This window comes from Mus caroli, chromosome 8 (assembly GCF_900094665.2).
Source record: "Mus caroli chromosome 8, CAROLI_EIJ_v1.1, whole genome shotgun sequence".
In the NCBI taxonomy this organism is placed as follows: Eukaryota; Metazoa; Chordata; class Mammalia; order Rodentia; family Muridae; genus Mus; species Mus caroli.
Window position 1 is genome coordinate 87179492 of NC_034577.1, and position 20292 is coordinate 87199783.

Genomic DNA, 20292 nt, shown 5'->3' on the forward strand with positions numbered 1-20292 from the left:
TTTTTGTTTTTAACAGAACTGCCTCCCTCCTTCCCTGATGTAATTACCTTCCCACTTGCTCTTCAGCCCTCTCGCTGTTTGGTGAGCTTGGTGAAGGGCTCTGTCATCAGTGAACAGCCCTAACCCCTTCTGCCAGCAGCCCCCCTTCCTGAGGGGTTCCCAAAGTGGCTGCCCTCCCTCCCTTGACCCCTGTCGTTCCTCCCAGGCCTTGGAAGAATCAGTGGGTCTCACTACAGAGCTGAGGCTGGCCTTGGACTTGAGATCCCCCATTCTACCCTCCTGAATGCTGGAAATACCTGCCGTGCTATGTGGGTGTGTTCTGAGCCGTATGCCCCTCATTTATGAAGACAGGTTGTTCATTTGATCAGCCTGTGTTCAGGAGCCCACTCTAGTCCAGCCTTTACATGACCAGATACGGTCCCCTCATCATGGTACCAGAGGCAGGACAGGCAGTGATCAAAGATGCATGCCACTGACAGTTTGACATTGACCCGAGGTTTGAGACAGTAAAGTGTGGGCAGTGCGGCTGGCCTTGATAACACCTAATATACATAGGTCAGGACAGTAAACAGGCCTCAGCTTACCCACCCAGCCCTGGGCTTGACAGTCATCTTGGCTCCTTCATCCTCTTCCCTTGTGTGTAATGAGGCTGAGACCCCAGTGCTTTCTGCCTGTGGTGCAGCTCCAAGTCTCCCTGTTAACCCAGAAGATAGAAATCCTTGCACCGGGTAACCTGTGAGTCACTTCTGTTAGCATGAATGTAGACTGGGGATCAGAAGACGGGTCTGCTCTGTGCAGAGCCCTGGGAGCTGGGTTAACTTGCCCCCTTTTGTTTGCTCTCCTTAGGATAACCCTGATGCCTTCCTCTCAGTTGTGGACACAGACTGGAAGGTAGGTTGGGGTTCAGCCTCTCAAATATGGGACCCATATCTGTCTGGACTTCTCTCCCACTGGGCTGGGTCCTAGAGGAGAGTAATAGCCTGTCTGTGTGTCCCAGTCTCTGGTGGTGAGGGCAGGGCCACTCACGGCCTGATGACCCTCATGGCTCACAGCAGCTCCCCCTGCCCAGTGAAGGGGTTGGACCCTCTGTGAACAGGACAGTTGGGAAGGAAGCAGAGGCCTCCGGCAATGAGTGTGCAGAAAGGAGCGAGGGATGCTGTCATCTGAATCAGCATTTTCCTCCGGTGAAAGCTAGGTTGACTGTGAAATAACTCTTGTTTCCATAGCAGCTGTTGCCTGGACAACCATGTCCCGGTTAGTTTGATGCCAAAGGTACCATGAAAATGGAACTCGCTCTTTGTTTTTATTCCTTCACATGATGATTTTGCTCACTTGGCCAGCTATCCCCCTGCCTCGAGTCCCCTAGGAATGGTTTATTTCCTGGCACCAGAATATGTCTAACAGCAAGCATAGGATGGAGAGGGAAACGGGGTTATTGGGTTCCCAGACACCACTGGCCACCCAAATAGGACAAACCCCCTCCTCCCTGCTGGATGGAAGTCACCTCCAGGCCACATCCTTAAATAGATAAGCGTTGGGCAACTAGATGGCGGGACCCTGGTTCTCAAGACCCCTTGCTTGGTGAAGGACAGCAAAGGAATCCTGTCACTCTGGGAACACTACATAGAGGCAGGCTTTGTTCGGGTTTTCCTTTTTGCAGAAAAGCAGCCACAAAAGATGGCTGTTACCTGGGCCACAGCCGGGGAGCCGCCTTCATCCCCAGCTTCACAGCGGCAGGCATCGTCACTGTCACTGGCCTTACAGGGTCAGTACAGGTGACAGAAGCAAGACAGAGGAACTAGAAAAATACAAGAGACCGGAGTCTAGGTCTGCCACCCTGCTCCCAGACTGCTAGTCTCGTATGGTGAAGCAAGTGTCTCAGAGTGTTTGTGAGGGAATGGTGTCCAAGGGTCCAGTGCTCAGACACCCCCGGTGACCATGACAAGGCACAGCCAGCCATAGCACACAGCTGTAGCAGACCTACCGATGTGGATCCTGGTGCATCGGCTTCCAGCTGTGAGGTAGGGCAGCTTGCCACCTGTCTGAAGAGGCGGGTGCTGAGTGAGCTAACACACTCAGGTATGGTCTAGCATGCAGGCATCCTAACACAGTGTCTGTTCCCTTAGTGGTTGTGTGTGAGTCTGGACCGCTGAGGATGTAAGTTGCGCTGCTCTCTCGCCTGAGTGAGAAAGCACGCTCACTTGGGGGGGGGGGGGGCTCTTTGTGCTTTCTCCCAGGCTTCTGTGTCTCAGAAGCACAGAATAAAAACCTTGCCCCCGGGACTCTGCAGACAGCCGCTGGGCAGGCCTGGCCTCGGGTCTGAGGGTTTGTAGCCAGCGAGCTGAACAGAAACAGGTAGTGTGGAAGAGGCCAGTGTTGGGTCAGCGTTTCCTATGGAGCCAGGGAAGGAGAAGCCACTCAGTAGGTATAGTCAGGGAGTGGGTGTGGATTGGTCAAGGACCACAGGGAGTGGGAGTTGGTGGCAGGACCTTTCTGTTCCTTTGAGAGACTCATGGGAGGTCTTTGGGGACAGAGCAGGACAGGAGGGCCAGGGACACACTGTTCCATGACTCCCATTTGGGAGTGGTCTGGTGAGGCACAGAGAAAGCTGGTGTTACCCTAAGACAGAAGCTGCTACTAGGCCTAGTGCCCATGACTACTGCAAGTCAGATCACATGACTGTTGCAAAGCAGGTCAGCAGACACCTGGGTGGGGAGCTGGCCTCCTTCCCATGGAACCCACCAGGGTGCAGGGTGGTACAGTCCTCCACGGAGAAGACAATAGGGGCACAGACACCCAGTTCCCACCATGTTCCTGTCCCTCGTGTTCTCTTAGCCCTGGGGCTGCCTCCTCTGTCACCTCCCTGGCCTCTCCTTTTGGCAGTGCTCCTCTCTGTGTGCCTCAGACCAGCTTCTCACCCTGAGCCTCACTGCCCAGTAGATACATCGTGCAGCCTGGGGATCTTCTCCACACTCTTCGGAGCTGGACTCCATACTGACTGGCTCTGAACACAGGGAGGGGGGGGGGGAGGGAATTCAAGCTTGCCAGCTTCTCTCCTTCCCTCCTACAGGAGTGTGAGGTCAGGAAGGGCCCCGCCCGCCTGCTCCTTTCCTTCTCTGCTCCTGCAGTCGACCCAGCCCTGGGCATCCCTATAGGTAGGGTGGGCGATGCCCAAGGGGAGAGACAGGCCAGTAGCTGTCTTCAAGGACAGTAAGGGACTTAGGCTGTCATCTTGCTGGGATGGGTGGGCTTGGGAGTCGGCTTCTCCAGATCCTGGGGCAAGGGCCCTCCCAAGACCTTGGTGCTTCCAAGGGAATAGAGCCAAGTGCCGGGGCAGGTCTGCACGCCCAGCCGTCCAGCTTCTCCTCGGGTCTAGCCCTGCATCGGTATACATATCGGTGAGAGGGGCGCCTCTGTGTGCTTGATGCAGGGGTACCTGTGTGGCCTTAGCTGCTGCTTCCCGGAAGCCACATACAGCTGTACCTGATGGACGGTGACAGGGTGCTAAGCACCCTTGAGCGGCAGGAGCCAGGGACCCTCAGAATGCTGTGTGGCTCGGGAGGGAGGGGCTGAAGTGAGGCGGGGTGAACGAGGACCTCAGAAGCCAATTGGAACCAGATTTGTCTCCTAACAGCCAATGCGGGAGCGAGGGCTCCGGGTGAGCAAGTGGCTGCGCAGAAACCTTGCAGGGAGGCGGGACCAGCCTGGGCAGGGCCAGGATCTGTGTATAAAACCACCGGAGCTCTACCCCACCACAGAGCCGAAGTCTCCCACCCAGGCTGCCCCCTACCTCCAGACCGAGTGACTCAGGCTTTTGTTTGCCCGCTCTGGTTCGGCAAATCCCCTTCCTCGGCAAGATGCCGGAGTGCTGGGATGGGGTGAGTGAGGGTCCAGGGGCGCTGCGGGATGGGCAGGGAGGTTGGGGCATCCTTGTGACCTCCAGAGGACAGGGTGTCCTCCTGCTCTGTGTGGTGACAGGTCTGCCGGGATGCTACCTTTCCTGGTCTATTCAGACCCTGGGTGGAGGGTCGGATAAGATGGTTGGTGTCTGGGAAACGCAGTGAGCGCACTGACCTCTTTGCTGGCTTGCGTTCTCTGCCTCACATAGGAACGCTGGTGTCCGCCTAGTCGTTTGGGGTCACTTCAGCTAGGTGTGTCCTCTCTGGGCCCCTGGCATGTTCCTAGCACCTGTCAAGGTTGTGCCTGCAGGGTCTGGCCGTGGGAGATTGTCTTGATGCCGGCTAGCTGCAGCAGGGTGTCATGTCTTCATTAGGAGCTCCTTGTGGGTCCCCAGTGCTCTGCAGTGCCAGGCTGAAGGGTGCAAGTCTCTGTCTTCAGAGTCGAGGAAAGGCTGTGCCGCTTTCCTTTACAGGGTGGGGATGACAAGGCTGGAGCACTGAGCTGGCAGGGCGTGGGGCCCCAGGATACCTCCTCTTGCCATGGGGGAGGAGCAACAGCTACCCAAGCCCTGTGCTCTTCCTCAAGGAGGGAGAGGGCAGATTTGTCCTGCCTGCATCCCAGGCTCCACATCACTCATCCCTCCTCTTGTCCGGTCCTAGTCTGCCCCTACTCTCCCATGCAGACCTTGTCTCCTGGATTACCCAGGAAGCTGCTGAATACAAATCATACCTCAGCCACCACCATGGTGTGCCAGAGTCCTGTTCTGACCCTCTTCTCCCCAGCCCTCAAGGTCACTGCTGAGGAGAGAGACTGAAACAGGGACGTCAAAGCCCCCTCCCTTGCCGCCTGCCGCAATGCATCCCTCTAGCGCCCACCTGGGGGGCGGGGCTCTGACGTCACCAGGAGCCAATGGGAGCACTTTACCCTGGGAATGGAGGGGCTGACAGTCTGCTGGGCTATGGCCCTTCAGGCATGTTCCCTCTCTGTAGTCAGCACCCTGAGGGGTAAGGATGCTCAACTTATGTCTGGCAAGCTAGGTCTGAGTTCTCCGCCCAGGGTTGGGGAGGAGGAGGCGTTAGAGAAATTACTGGAAACATTCAGTCAAGGTCACTAGGCCTCAGGACCAGAAATTTGGTTGTCATCCCTCCCTCAGCTCTCCATGACCTTACCAAAGCTAGTGCTTCTCTACCAGGGAAGTGAACCTTACTTGACCAGTGTTGTGACTGATGGTATCTGACTAGGGATAAGGACTTGGGCATCCATGTCAGGGTTGGGAAGAGACGGCAGACCACTTGGTAGCAGAGAGCAGACTCTTCACACAGAAGGGTAGGGGTCTGATTTTGGAGAGTCCCTAGGTCCCTATGTCCTTGTAGAGCAAGAAGAAGAGCAAAGGCTGAGAAGCACCCCTTGACTGGCAGTGCACCTCACGCCCCATCCCTTTCTCTGAGCTAAGAGAACAGTGAAGAGACCATAGCAGGGACTCCAGAGGAGAAAAGCAGATGGCTGGGGTGGGGGGCAGCCTACTTAGGGGGTAGGTCCTTTGGGTGGATCTGAGCCCCCCCCCTCAGAAAATGCTTCCATTGGTGCAAAGCCAAGGCCCCGGGGCAGGCATCTCATCAACCCTGGGCTCGACCTTGGGCGAGTCTCTTAGCCTTTGTGGGCCTGTGTCTTCCTGTAGAGCCAACTGTAGAGAGGGCTGGGATCCATTCAGGAATAAATGAGGTGGCACGTATCAGACACCAGTGAACAGAAAACTTTTCTTGCTCAAACGGGTCCCAAAGAAAGACAGGCCTGGGAGGCTGCCTTGGGCCTGGGCCTAACTGAAGACCACAGGAAGATACTCAGGCCTCCTGGGAGAATGTGAATCCCAGAGTATAGCCCACCATCATGGAAGCCTCTACACTTTATCATTTCCTTCCGGAAACACGGTGTGAACATGGCACCTGTCATACCGCACCCAGATAGCCAGTCTGTGGGAAGCTGGCTTTTCTGAAGCTAGTGTCCCTGTCTGCAAAATGGAGTCTAGGTTCCCTCTGTCTTGTGTGGCAGAAAGGAAGCTTGTCACATAGTACTTGGCCACTTGCTCTTCTCTCCTGTTGGCAGCTGCATTCCCAGCTCCGGCTCTGGGCCACTGGCAGTGGCACCAGGACCCCTGTGGTAGAGGCAGGGAAGGGTACATTCAACTCTGACCAAGCTGTTGGAGTTCCCTGATTGACTGCCCAGGAATGACCTGTTTGCAAAGAAGCCAATCAACAGGGTATCCCCACAAGGTTCTGGGGTGCCAGGAGCAGCAGCCCCTCCTCTGGGCCTTGTCTACATACTGCAGCTCCCACAAAGCCCCTGTGAGGATGCGAGAAGTTGCCTGCCCTGCTCAAAGTCACACAGAACCAGAGGTGCCCCTGAAGCAGTAGACCTGTACAACGAAGTCAAGGGCACTGGCTTAGGACCTGGGAGCTGGGACTGCAGAGGACCTTGGGGGCAGGCATGGCTAGCCCTGACCTGCCTCAGGAAGACTATGGAGATTTGTAGCAGAGGGCAGGGAATGTGAGAGAGCAGCAGTGAGGACTGACATTTGAAGGAGGGGCAGGATATGGCCGACGCAGAAGGTTTGCTGTGGTTTCTAGGTGGCATGACAGAGGTCCATTCTGCGGGAAGGGAGCACACCTGGTAGGTTGGTAGTAGGGGTGGGGTCTGGGCTGCGGTGGCAGACCCCTCTTGGGAGGGCTCTGCGAAATGGAGAAAACTGGCCTCCTGAGCCCCTGTGGCAGGCTGGACGCAGAGCTAGGCAGGGGCAGGTGGGTTTGTAGAGAATGTCAGGACTTTGTCCCTGTGCTGAACACCTCTGAGAGCGAGGCTCCGTTAACTTGTCCAGTGTGGGGGGCGACTTGTGATATAACCTTGGCTAGGGGCTTCACCACCTCATCTCTCCAAGAGCCAGAGTGTCCAGTGCCCTCTGTCTCCCACAGGAGCATGACATCGAGACGCCTTACGGCCTTCTGCATGTGGTGATCCGGGGCTCTCCCAAAGGGAACCGCCCAGCCATCCTCACCTACCACGATGTGGGTCTCAATCGTAAGTGCGGCTGCATCTTGATCTACCTGCCTGCCTCCTTGCCGTAGCATCGAGGTCTCCTCCCCTCCGTGCATGGTCCTGAAATCTCAGTTCCCACTCCCTCTGTGACCTAGCTTCTGGCCTGAGATTCCCCACTGGCCCATCCAGCCTGCCTTACCTGAAGGCCAGCCCACAGGGCCCCTGGCATCCTTGGTGCCTGTCCTCTATTTTTGACCTCTACGAGGTGTGTCTTTGCAGACAAGCTGTGCTTCAACACCTTCTTCAACTTTGAGGACATGCAGGAGATCACCAAACACTTTGTGGTGTGCCATGTGGATGCCCCTGGGCAGCAGGTGGGAGCGTCACAGTTCCCTCAGGGGTAGGTGTCCCCAGAGTCTCTTTCACTCGCTCCCGCCCTGTGCCCTCACTTGTACCCAGGTCCTGAATTACCCCTCTGCCTACAGGTACCAGTTCCCCTCCATGGAGCAGCTGGCCGCCATGCTCCCGAGTGTGGTACAGCACTTTGGGTAAGCTTCTCCTAGCTTCCAGGCCATTCATCAGCTGAGAGCTGGGGGTGGTGGGCGAGATGTGTTCTAGCTGAGTTTCGTGGGGAATGCCATTGCAGCCCTAGAGTGACCAGCCCTGCTCACCCACAGGTTCAAGTACGTGATTGGCATTGGAGTGGGAGCCGGAGCCTATGTGCTGGCCAAGTTTGCAGTGAGTGTCCCCACCCTCGGAACCCCAGGCCAGGCCCAGAGGGTGACCCCCTGGGGCCACAAGGGCTCTCCCTGCTCTTCCTTCTCTTCTTCTCTCTCTCCTTTTTCTGAGAGAAGCCCTTTCCTTCCTTCCTTTTCCCTCCAAGGAAATTAACTTAGAAAGAAATGGGCATGGGGGAGGGGAGGTGCTAGGGCTGTGGCTTCGAGACAGTGTTGGCCTGGCCCTGGTAAGGCTCTGGGTCCCAGCCCTTGCACTACACAAACAACATTTAAAATTGATGGATTAGCAAGATGGTTCAACAAGTAAGCCACACTGAGCCGGGAGGGCGACCTGAGCTCAGTCCCTGGAGCCCACACAGAGGAGAAGAAGGACTCTATAGAGCTGTCCATGAGTTACAACACGCTTCCCACACTAATCATGAATAAATATTAGAATAAAACAGGAAAGGCGGCTCCTTCCCCGTGCATTGCTTCAGAGGACTGGAGCTACCGCCTGCTTCACTGTTGTCCAGAGCCACATTCCTGTTAGTGACAAACTGTAACTGGTCACTCTGTCCACCAACAGAGGTTGTCCCCAGCAGATGCAGTGCCATATGGACACTAATGGTCTTTTAACCAAACACGACACTTACATTCCGGTTCTGAGGTTTGAAGAGAAACCACATTTCAGAAATAACAGGCTAGGCAGGGAAGCCTTCATCTCTGAAACCAGAAACTGTTTCGGGGTCCAAACATTTATTGTTGAGTCAGAAGAAGTTCCACCTTCCCGTTCTGTTCCAACATAGTCATTTTGTTAGCTGTAGACTACTCCAGATTCTGCAGACAGGCTGCAGGCCTTGATGTATGTGCGTGTCTCCTGTGTGTGCGTGTCTCCTGTTCTCCACACAGGCTGACAGTTGAACAGTACACTCAGATCTCTGTCCCAGGCAGCACAGACTGGCTTTGAAAGGCTGGTTTCTGAGCTTCCACAGCCGTGAAGAGCTAGTAAGGAAAGAGCAGTTTTAAGGTGGGCCTGGCAAGCCGGCTCAGCAGGTAAAGGGGCTTGCCACCAAGCCTGACAACCTGAATTTGATCCCCTGAACCCATATGGTGGAAGGAGAGGACCAATTTCCACTAAAGTCTTGCTTCCTTACACACATACACACACACACACACACACACACACGAATGTAAGAAATTAACAAGCTTTAATGATATTCATTACTCAGCTTGAAACACCTTCAAAAACAACATAATAGAAAGACTCATGGCCTCATGAATGAGTGTTTGCCCGGGACGTGTGGTAGGGCTCTGGGTGCCAACTCCAGAACCACAGGCACATACGCAAATACACACATGTATTAGAAAGGTAAAAAGCGGGTTTGGGGATTTAGCTCAGTGGTAGAGCGCTTGCCTAGCAAGCACGAGGCCCTAGGTTCGGTCCTCAGCTCTGAAAAAAGAAAAGAAAGGTAAAAAGCTGCAGTAACTATGGATTCCACCTAAATCAGGGAAGTTTTAGGGGTGAGCAGAGAGGAGCATCCACAGTGCTCCTGGCATTAGAATTCCTATACAGACCAAGCTATGCTGTCAGCCCACTGGTGATACCTTGAAGACCTTACCACGCAGCGTTAGAAATGCCTAATTTGCCTCTCTCCTCACCCTGCAGCTCATCTTCCCTGACCTGGTGGAGGGGCTGGTGTTGATGAACATTGACCCCAACGGCAAAGGCTGGATTGACTGGGCTGCCACCAAGGTAAGCACCAGTCCCCTCATGGCCCGGCCCTGATGGTGATGAGCTGAGCCAGGTCTCTCTCACTCTGGCTTTCTCTCCCTCCTGCAGCTCTCTGGCTTGACCAGCACTTTACCAGACACTGTACTCTCCCATCTCTTCAGCCAGGTAAGCCTGCGGATCAGACTGCATGTGGGGTGTCCTCGGGAGTTGGGGGGGGAACTACAGGCTGGGGCTCAGCCAGCACGGGGAGGTCAAGCAGGGCTGGGTCATAGTGCCCCTCTGAGGTGGCCTGTGGGGTGCCTGAGGCACCTCCTCTGCCTTCCAGACCACTCCTGCTGGGAGTGGGACCAGGTTCCTCCCACATACTCTCTCACAGCCCTTCTGCCTGTGTGTGCCCCCAGGAGGAGCTGGTGAGCAACACCGAGCTGGTGCAGAGCTACCGGCAGCAGATCTCAAACGTGGTGAACCAGGCCAACCTGCAGCTCTTCTGGAACATGTACAACAGGTGCGGGTGTCCCCATCCCCCATGGGAGGGCGCAGGGCAGGCAGCGCCATTCCCTCAGCTTGTAGATGAGCCGGTTTTGAAGTCTGAGAGCTGAGGGGGCACAGGGCCGTGGAGTCTGGTCTCTGGGTTCTTGCTCATCTCCTTTGCTGGGTGGAGGAAATGCCAGCAATACCCTTGATCCCCTCCGCAGGACAGGGTGCTCAGTCCTGTACAACGGAAGATCAGATAAGGCTGCGGGGTCCCCACAGTGCTTTGTGGGAGCCCTTGGAAGCTCTTCTGCAAGGGTAGCCCACCCTGCCGTATCTTTGCTCTTGTAAACTTGTAGTGAGGAAGTTCCTGCTGGAGAACTACAAGTAAGGGCGAGACCCTGGTGCAGGTATTTAGTAAGGGTGGTCATATGTGTGGTCCCAGAGCAGGGACGAACGGAAATGCCACATACCAGGCGCAGCCTGGGGGTTCTGAAGGGAGTCAAGATAGGGAGGATACAAACAGCCTTGTGTGAGCAGAGCAAGCTCAGGACCAGTCGGCAGTGTTGGGATATCCTCTTTACCTTTGCCCTCCTCCACTTCCCCCAGCCGCAGAGACCTTGATATTAACCGACCTGGGACGGTGCCCAATGCCAAGACCCTCCGGTGAGTGACTCTTGCCCTCCAGCCAGTCCCTGCCTTTGCCCCAAATCCAGGCCAGATGACCCTTATCCTCTGTCTCCTAGCTGCCCAGTGATGCTGGTAGTCGGAGATAATGCACCTGCTGAGGACGGGGTGGTGAGTGTGACCGTCCTGGCCAGGGGAGGGAGGTTAGAGCCCGGGGCAGGCCCTGAATGATGCTTTTCCCAGAGCGTTGGGGCCTGACTGCTCCCATCATACAGGTGAAGAGGCCTGCAGAGTGGATGGAGCTAAGGCTAGGGCCGGGCTTCCTAGTGGTCTCTCCCCTGCACTTCTAGTTTAGAGCCCAAGGTCCATTTCTTTCTAAAGTAACTCCTGGACATCAGTACACTCATCTTGGAGCTGCCCGGGTGCTCGCTATGGGGCAGTGCATGTCACTGCTCCCATTGGAGACCCGACAGCAGGAAGCCTCGGGGTAGGGGCCTCTGAGCCCAGGGGTGCTCAGAAGAGGAAGGCTGTGAGAGCAGATGTAGGCTACACTAGCCATCTTGATCCAGGCTGGGCCCCTGGTATTGCCTCCTGTCCCTTGGCATCCCTGGACCCCACTGTCTGGATCCTCTGGTCCATCCTGCTGGAGTGACCCTGGCTTTCTGGGTTTAACTCCTGTCCTACTTGCAGCTGTGACTACAGTCCCAGGCTCCTCAGACCAATGGGCCTCCAGGGACTCAGGAAGCCCTAGCAGGAAAAAGCCTGAGGGTGGGGGTAGGGGGAAGCCCTAGGGCCTGTACTTCCGTCCCTGCTCTGGGCACAGAACCTGCCTAAGCAGTGGAGTGGGGGTATTGCTGCAGCTGGCTCCTTGTTCCCAGGTTGAGTGTAACTCCAAACTGGACCCAACCACCACGACCTTCCTGAAGGTGAGACATCCTCCCCCTCCCCCTCCCCCCACCCTATGCTCGGCTGCAGGGAGGGGTCTGCTGGAGCGGGTGGCATCATCAGGAGCGGATGTCTGTTGAGGTGTTGGGAAGGGGCTGCCCAGCTCACCCTGCTCTGGTCCTTTCAGATGGCAGATTCTGGCGGTCTTCCTCAGGTGACACAGGTAAGACTCTTGGGCCTGCTTTTGTGTCTTTGTGTCTACTAGCGGGGATGGGGGGTGGGGGGGGTCAGGGCTCCCCACCCTCCCCATGGTTCAGGGAGTCAGTCAAAGCCTCTTCTGTCCATCTGATTACAGCCAGGGAAGCTGACTGAGGCCTTCAAGTACTTCCTGCAAGGCATGGGCTACAGTAAGTACACCTCCCCCACCCCAGGCAAGGGCTAGGAACACATTACCCATGTACTGAGGAGTCTGGGTGACTTGGACCCCAGCCTCTGCAAACACCCATAAGGTGTGTGTCCCAGGCCCAGCCAGCTTCTCTGCCTGGGTGGACGCTATTCTGAGCCCAGTGTGGAGGGCCTGTTTGGGAGAGGAGCCCTGGAGGGTCCAGTACCTAGGCTGGGGCCTGTTAGGGAAGCCTGTTTCAAGTGAGTCACCCACACCCTATGGCACTTCAAAGGCCCTTTGTCACAGTAGAAGGTTAGCACTCAAGCCCATGGAGTCTGGGACCAGAGAAGGGAAGGGGGCCCATCTGAGCATTATTAGCACATCCAGAAGGGAGCCTGAGGCTCCTCCAGGAACAAGGGCTAAAGCAGCTTTCTCTCCCCATCCTTCCTGGAACATTCCCCCAGGTAACAGTGATGAGACCCAGCCTATGCACCCCACCCCCCATCCCCCACCATTCTAATGGCTCCTGTATCCCTCCTGGACCTCCGGTTTCCCTCTTTCCAACATACAACTCCCAGGATGCAAACTGCTCTCCCTCACTTTGGTGCCCTCCCACCCCCTAATAAATACTTTAGCCCCTGGGGCTTGCACCTCTTCAGGACAGCAACTAGGATATCCTTCCACCCTGCCAGCCCCTCAGGGAGAGGTAGAGCAAAGAGAGGTACACGTAGGCAGGGAGGACCAGCCAGAATGCCATGCTAGGCCCCATGAGCTCTTGGAGCTTGGTAGACATCTGTGAAGCCAGGAAACGGTGTGTCCTTGTCCTTGGGCTTCAAGAGAACTACACCAGGTATCCCAGGAGTCAGAGGGGCTTTGGGAGGTTGTGCAGGCCTCCTCAGTGTGGGAGAGTGAGGGGTAAGGGCACTAGCCTAGGACGTGGCCTCCGTGGCCTCCTTGGGCCTAAGCCACACAGCCTGGGCTGCAGAAGAGGGAGAGTGAGAATCCCCAGACAGCAGTCAGGCCTGCTGTGTGGCTTCCTTGCTGCTGTTTGGATGGGCTGCAGCAGCGGGCTTTCCCAGGCTAGCCCTCTCTGGTCTGTCTGTCCCATCTCGGCCTATCTCGGTGCCCTGGGCCTGGTCCACTCTTCACCGTGTTCTGTGTCTCCCCCACCCTTGCCCTCTCTGGCTGTCTTCTCTCTCAGTTGCACACTTGAAGGACCGAAGGCTGAGTGGAGGAGCAGGTAGCCCATGGCCTATGGCCTCTAGCCCATGGCCTGTCTGCTGATGCATGGACGCCCCGCCCCTCCCTGCCCTGCTCCTCTGCAGTGCTGCAGCTGCACTGTGTCTTGCTGTGGTGTGGAACCTTCTCGTGTTATGCTCAGCTCAAAGCCCCGGAGGATCCCTGCTCTTCCACAGACCCTGGTCTGCTGAGGGCTCTGTCCCGTGTGGGACCGGACACGCTGGCTGGTATCAGAGCCAGCTGGTCTCTTATTTCTAGGTTGCTGTGGGCTGTGGGGCTTCCAGCCAGAGCTTTGGGAGTTAGAAGCAGAACCTGCAAGCACAACAGCGCTAGGTTTGCCTTGCAGACATTATGTCTGCCCCCTGCCCAGCCTCTAGGTGGACTGGCCTTACCTACAGTAGTAGAAGCAAGATTCAGGCAGTCTGTGGCTGATTGCCTTCACAGAAGCAAACCTGCCCCCCTTCCACCCACCCTACCCCACCCCACCCTTGTCACTTTTTGGATGCAGGTCTACTTGGCCACACAGCGTCTCTCTATCCCAGCTCAGGGTGCCTATAAGCACCTGCCCTGCTCTGACCATACATAGCTCTGGGTAGCTGCTGGGACCTAGGCACCTGCTGGCTGCAGCCCGTTGGCCTGGCCTGCTCACCGTTGCTGGCTGGTCCTGCATGCCTTGGCCTGGTATAGCCAGTGCCAGAACCCTCTGCGTGTGGCAAGACTGGGTGTCACTGGCCGCTTTGCTTGCGTTGTCTTTTTCCCACCGGCCGGTACCCACCCTGCCTGTCCTCAGGACCCTCTGTTCTTGTCCACAGTGCCCTCAGCCAGCATGACCCGCCTCGCACGCTCACGTACCGCATCTCTCACCAGCGCCAGTTCCGTGGATGGCAGCCGCCCTCAGCCCTGCGCCCACTCAGACAGCAGTGAGGGGATGGGCCAGGTCAACCACACCATGGAGGTGTCCTGCTGAAGCCCTCGTCCTGCCCATGATGCCCGCTTACCTGCCCCCAGGTCCCACTGCCATCTCTGCACCGGCTCATCTTCCCTTTAGTTTTATTTTTGTGAGAGTGAAGGGGAGGAAATGGGGTTACTTTTATTTAAAAAGAAATGAGGGGATCCACCTTGGGACAGCACAGCACAACAGTCTTAGATGGTGTGAGGGGCTCGCCTTACACACTCCTGTCTCACTCAGTGTGGCCCCTCCCCTCTGCCCAGCTGGGGCATGGCCAGGATAGTCGATACAGTACTGAAGAAAGTCCAGCCCAACCCCTGGATCTGGCAGATGTGGGGTTTGAAGATGGTGGGTAGTGAGCCAAGGCTCTGATGTGAGTGGGAGTCAGACCAATGGGCAGCCTTGGACCTTAAGAGTGTCCCTTTCCTGTAACCCTTGCATCAAGCACACCTATTCTAATAGTAGAGGTGACAGTCATGAGGATGGTAGCCACAAGAGGGCGCTCTAGACAGACAGCCATTTTCCTGGTGCTCTCTGGGCAGGACAGGTGGTGTAAGGCCAGTCAGACTGAAGAATATGGAGGACCCTCACATGGGGGCAGGAACCCCCATACCCTGCCACCACAGGGCCTTGTTCCACCCTGAGGCAAAGGTCACCTGGTCTCTTGTCCCTGTTGGCAGAGGTTAAAATGTTGATTGCTGTGGATGCTGGTTGTAGCCCCTGAGAACTTCATGATTACCCATCCCTTTGGAAGCTGGCAGGTACTGTAGGTCCCTCTTGTCCCAGATTTCACCAAGTGTTTGTCACAGTGCCCTGGTCAACTTGGGCCAGTGTGTCACAGACAATACTTGAGAAGTGAGCTTGTTAGAAAGACACAAGATGGGAAGATACAATGACCTCTGCTTGCTGGAGGGGCTGGAGATTGCCTGGTCCTTGGGTGGGAAATGGGCCGTCCTCCAACAAAGGTTCCATGCCTCCTACAGCCCACAACTATGCCTGCCATCTCACCAAGTAGGCGCTCACAGCCTGGCCATTGGTTTCATCTGCTCTCATCCCCAGAGAGGAGAGAAAGCACTAAGTGTGTATCTGGGGAGTGGGGATGATGTATGTGGTATTATATGGGTGTTCTGAGGACACCCACATCCATTTATCTGTGGCACGTGCCGCCCCTTTCTGTAACTGTAAGCCATTTCTAGACTGCTCTGGAGTCCAGTGGAGCGTTTCCTATCCCCGGTCCAGTTTACTCACGTGCTTCCGTGAATACTGAATGTGACTGTTTAAAGGTGGTAGAACTAATCCCTTACTGTAGATAGCACTCCAAGTATTGGACATCTTTTTGCTGTGTTCTTAAGATATCTATAAATACCTATACATTATATATATATATGTATGTATATCAGGTTCTCCTTCCTGTATGTGGTTTCCCATTGGTAGTTGTCTTCTCTTTGGTCAAGATGAACTTTTAATGGAGTTCATTATTTTCCTCTCTGTACAAAGTTAAGAGCCTAATTTTGTGTATTCTGTTTGGTGGCTGATAAAAGAGACTTTGAGATTACAAAATGCAAAACAAAAATCCTTGATATAGAAAGTTAACTGTGCAGAAATACTAATAAAGAAATTAAGTCTACGTGTTTCGTGTTTCCTATCACAGGGAAGGCTCAACTGTTTAGGCTGCCTGGCTGCCCAGGGCGCTGCTAGTTGGAGGACAGTGCCTGTTAGACACATTTGGTTGGGGGAGGGTTGAGCCATCTTTCTGTAGCCCAGGCTGGTCTTGAATACTCAGCAATCCTACTTCAGCATCCTGGGTGTTAGAATTATGTAGGCCACCCTGCTTAATTTTTTTTTTTCCTTTTAGGGTGATAAGAGATTGAACCAGGGTGTTTATACATGATAAGGTTCTACCAAGCGGCTATCTACTCTGACTGAGATATAATTTTACCAGTCCTGACACTAACTCTACTTCACAGCCGAGCAGAAAGTTTAGCCAGCAAGAAAGACCGCTTCAAAGCAAGGGCACAACACTATTTGCTTGGTTTTAGTTGTTTTGGGACAAGGTCTCACTCTGTTGTCTGGCTTGCCAGAAACTCCCAGTAATCCCCCAACCCCAGCACTCCCCCCCCCCCCACGTCTCAACCTCCCAGGTACTGAAACTACTGAATTCTCCATGTTACCGTTTGTACTATCATTTATTCACCTTATATTACTTCCAGTGTAAAATGTAAATTTCTAACTTATGCAGGTGAAAAACAAGGGTTAATTAGCCTCTCTCTCTCTCGTCTGTCTGTCTGTCTCCTGTGTATGTGTGGTGTAATGTGGAAACCCTTCAAGCCACTTCAAACCCAGGTGTAAACGGACTAATCAGTCAGTCAGTGAAATAATGGTTAATCGCTAACCATCAGTCGGTCACTACGGCATAGCAGCCCAGCCTCCATGGAGGAAGAAACTGTTTTGTCCCTGCACGCCGCTCTCTGGGACACGGCCGGAACTAGGGTGGAGGCCGGTGCGCGTGCGCACGCGCGATTCCTAACCGGGGGGGGTAGAAACGCCCAGCTCCGCCCCGGAAGCGCAGTGAGGGCCCGGCTGCTCGCAGCATGGCGGCCCCCGCCAAGCGCGCGCGGGTAAGTGGCAGGTCGCCCCTCGTCGCGCCCTGCCCCTCCCCGAAAGCTGCCCGCGCGCCCCTGCCGCTCCCTGCGGGGTCCAGCGGCGGCGGCGAGCCCGAGGGCGACGCGGTGGCCGGCTTCCTGCGCTGGTGCCGGCGAGTGGGGCTGGAGCTGAGTCCTAAGGTGACGGTGAGCCGGCAGGGCACGGTGGCCGGCTATGGCATGGTGGCGCGGGAGAGTGTGCGGGCCGGGGAGCTCCTGTTCGCAGTGCCGCGGTCCGCGCTTCTGTCCCCCCACACCTGTTCCATCAGCGGCCTGCTGGAGCGAGGTGGGTAAGGAAGGGGCAGGGGACCAGCTCGGAGGCTGGCAGGGGAGTGGCGCTTGGACGTTCACCCCGGTGTCTTCCCTAGAGCGAGACGCACTGCAGAGCCTGTCTGGGTGGGTGCCGCTGCTGCTGGCGCTGCTCCACGAGCTGCAGGCCCCAGCATCACCCTGGAGCCCTTACTTCGCGCTCTGGCCAGAGCTGGGGCGTTTGGAGCATCCCATGTTTTGGTGAGAGCCGAGGGAAGGGCCGGGAAGAACCTGTTGCAGTTTCTTTGCTCTGGGACTGGGTACCTGCTGCATGAGAAGTCTGCGAAGGGCTCCGGGTGGGCTGTTCTTGCAGGCCGGAGGAAGAGCGGTTGCGACTCCTAAAGGGTACAGGTGTCCCCGAAGCCGTGGAGAAGGATTTGGTGAACATCCGTAGCGAATACTATTCCATCGTCCTGCCCTTCATGGAGGCTCACTCGGATCTCTTCAGCCCCTCTGTTCGCTCCCTGGAACTCTATCGGCAGCTCGTGGCCCTCGTGATGGCTTATAGGTCAGTGATTGAAGCCTAGAGGAGCAGACCCTCATCTTTGAGAGGGAAGGGTGGGAAAGAACAGTGAACTCCAGTTCTCTCACCCAAGACTGGGCCTTAGCTGGGTTCTCTCTGCGGCAGCTTTCAAGAACCGCTGGAGGAAGATGATGATGAAAAGGAGCCCAACTCACCCTTGATGGTGCCTGCTGCAGACATACTAAACCACATAGCCAATCATAATGCCAATCTAGAGTACTCTGCAGTGAGTGGACCCCTATCCCTGGTCAGGTGGTGCGCATTACAAGTCAAATCACAGGGCTCCAGTTTCCTTCTAATCGTGAAAATGCGGTGAGATTAGCTACTCTCCGGTGTACTTTTGATATCAACTGAGATGGTGTGGACACACCCTAAGTCCACCAGAATAGCTGCCTGCTCTGCCAAGTCACCTCAGGCCCTGTGGAGAGCATCGTTAACAGCAGTTCGGTACTATTAAGAGATGGGATGTTCATGGGCCAGAGGCATAGTAAGGAAGGCCCCACTTTAGTGTCGATTCTGTAGATGTATATGTGATGTAAACATTGGCAGTGTCTTACACCTGTAATCTTAGGAGGCTGAGGCAGGATCAAAGGTTCCAGGCCATAGCTTCCAGTTTTCATCTATACATGTCAAACTTTGCTCTCCGATGTAAGCAGATGTGACTTTCACTTATTCTTTGCCTCCGTTGCTATTTTTAACTTGTTCTGTTTTTGAGACAAGGTATATATATATATCCCTGGCTAGCCCAAGACTCAAGAGTTTTGCCTCCTCAGCACTGGGTACTTATCACCAGGCCCTAGGCTTGGTTTTTTTAAAGCTTGTGTAGGTAACTAGGCAGATACACCTAATATACTAAATTGACCTCTAAAGTTGGTTTCACCCCCCTCAGTATACAGGACTGAACAGTAGACAAATGGTCTGTGGCCTCAGCGCACATTCAGTAGGCTCTTCCAAGAGAGAAGTGGTCTGGTGGGGGCTATGGTGTGGTCCCAGCTTTATCCTTTTAACCCAGGATTATCTCCGGATGGTGGCTACTCAGCCCATTCTTGAAGGTCATGAAATCTTCAACACATATGGGCAAATGGCTAATTGGCAACTGATTCATATGTATGGTTTTGCTGAGCCTTATCCTAACAACACAGACGACACGGCTGACATTCAGATGGTGACAGTCCGAGATGCTGCACTGCAGGGTGCGTGTGCCCATCCCAGGTTCTGTATACCTCTTGACTGCAGTTGGCTTGCTGGGGTTGATGTCGGCTCTCTCCGTCCATTACTTTATAGGAACAAAGGATGAAACTGAAAAGCTGCTCCTGTGTGAACGCTGGGATTTCTTGTGCAAACAGGAGATGGTAGGGGAAGAGGGAGCCTTTGTGATAGGTCGTGAGGAGGTGCTGACTGAAGAGGAGCTAGCTACCACACTTAAGGTACAGGACCGACAGGGTATGGGAAGAAAGGGGAGGGACCTAACTTTCTACAGTGGTATGGTTGTCTTGAAACTCACAGATAGTAGCGCGTTGCAACTAAAGGGCCCATGTTTCTTGTAGGTACTGTGCATGCCTGCTGAGGAGTTCAGAGACTATAAAGAGCGGGCTGGATGGGGAGAGGAGGAGACGGAAGACAGTTTGGCAATCACAGATATCCCCAAGCTCCAAGAATCATGGAAACGGCTTCTTCGAAACAGTGTTCTGTTGACCCTACAGACCTACGCCACAAACTTAAAAACAGACCAGGACTTACTCAGTAATAAGGAGGCCTATGCCACGCTGAGCTGGCGCGAACAACAAGCCTTACAGGTCTGCTATGGTCAGAAGATGATCTTACATCGGGTGTTGGAACTCACAAGTTAAGCAGGCTTCCTGAGAACCTTTTAAGGTCATGTTCTATTGCTTGGCGAGGAGGGAAATTTGGGACTTTTGCTATTTGGTAGTTAGAATCAAAGGAAAAATAGCTCAAAGGTAAACTTACACGTCGGCACGTTTAGATTGATGTCAGCAGTCTTAGGAGCATGCTATTTTTACTAATGCCATCAGATTTTTTTAGAACTTAATAAACATGGGCTGAGTTCAACTTTGAGAAGTTCGAACTTTCTTCAGCACATTCCCGAGAAGTATGACATCTTACTGGACCATCAGTCTTAGCACAACTCACCTCTCAAGGACAAATTATAAGTGGAATTCTTCCAAATACTCATACCAAGATAAAGCCCCCACACCTAGTTTAACCACACAGATTTTCTTGCTCTAACAGCTTCCTCCAGTCGACACAGAAATGGTATAAAAAAATGTCCTTACTGGGGATGGTTGTAATGTCCCAGTGAGGCAAGAGATGCTAGCCTGGGCTATGCAATAGCAGGACTCCCAAAGAATCAAGTAGTAACAGGAAAATCTGGTCATTAAGAAGTGACAATTGGGCTGGAGAGATGGCTCAGTGGTAAAGAGCACTGACTGCTCTTCCAGACAGAGGTCCTGAGTTCAATTCCCAGCAACCACATGGTGGCTCACAACCATCTGTAATGGGAGCTGATGCCCTCTTCTGGTACATCTGAAGACAGCATCAGTGTACTCACATGTATAAGTGACATTTCCCAGTCGACTGGGCTGTCCACATTTACAACCAGCACTGGCTGCTGCTGCTACTGAGAAAGGCACAGTGGACTCATATGCATGTCATGACTTTAATGTTTACCGACTTCACACATACATGAAAGCTGATTAAGGCCCAGAAACTACAAAGGCTACGAAATATAACACGGGCCTAGCTGTTCACGGAACATTTACGATCCTGATCCTTACGAAAAGTAGCAGCTGTAGTAGGCTTTTTGACTCTTGTTGTTTAACTAGGCTGTACAGCCTAAACAAGGTGATGCAGAATCGCAGGCCAG

At 54.5% G+C, this 20292-nt stretch overlaps 2 protein-coding genes across 8 annotated transcripts in view; both read left to right on the forward strand.

Annotated features, from left to right (window-relative positions):
- Positions 1–15561, forward strand: part of Ndrg4 (NDRG family member 4) — a 36513-nt gene extending 20952 nt beyond the window's left edge. For 2 of the 5 annotated variants that reach the window (XM_029480751.1, XM_029480747.1), the window contains exons 3-17: positions 847–891; positions 6867–6972; positions 7210–7330; positions 7416–7478; positions 7608–7668; positions 9313–9399; positions 9487–9543; positions 9780–9883; positions 10459–10515; positions 10596–10647; positions 11355–11402; positions 11549–11584; positions 11717–11768; positions 12948–12986; positions 13798–15561. In XM_029480751.1, coding sequence (XP_029336611.1) covers positions 847–891; positions 6867–6972; positions 7210–7330; positions 7416–7478; positions 7608–7668; positions 9313–9399; positions 9487–9543; positions 9780–9883; positions 10459–10515; positions 10596–10647; positions 11355–11402; positions 11549–11584; positions 11717–11768; positions 12948–12986; positions 13798–13952 — 1083 coding nt within the window. In that variant the 3' untranslated portion in view covers positions 13953–15561. Of the gene's footprint in view, positions 1–846; positions 892–3732; positions 3879–6866; positions 6973–7209; positions 7331–7415; positions 7479–7607; positions 7669–9312; positions 9400–9486; positions 9544–9779; positions 9884–10458; positions 10516–10595; positions 10648–11354; positions 11403–11548; positions 11585–11716; positions 11769–12947; positions 12987–13797 lie in introns of those variants that run through there. The other 3 variants (XM_029480748.1, XM_021169258.2, XM_029480750.1) reach the window with 3 other exon arrangements.
- Positions 15562–16476: 915 nt separating this feature from the next.
- On the forward strand, positions 16477–19484 carry Setd6 (SET domain containing 6, protein lysine methyltransferase). Of its 3 annotated transcripts, none has more exons than XM_021170384.2 (7): positions 16477–16862; positions 16945–17086; positions 17199–17393; positions 17514–17634; positions 18421–18601; positions 18693–18835; positions 18956–19484. In XM_021170384.2, exons 1-7 carry the CDS (start codon positions 16526–16528, stop codon positions 19256–19258), a joined length of 1422 nt encoding a protein of 473 aa, XP_021026043.1. In that variant the 5' UTR covers positions 16477–16525; the 3' UTR covers positions 19259–19484. The 3 variants fall into 3 exon arrangements, with proteins under 3 accessions (XP_021026043.1, XP_029336128.1, XP_021026044.1); XM_029480268.1 differs by having other exon boundaries at positions 16508–16552; XM_021170385.2 differs by having other exon boundaries at positions 16662–16866.
- Positions 19485–20292: the final 808 nt, after the last annotated feature.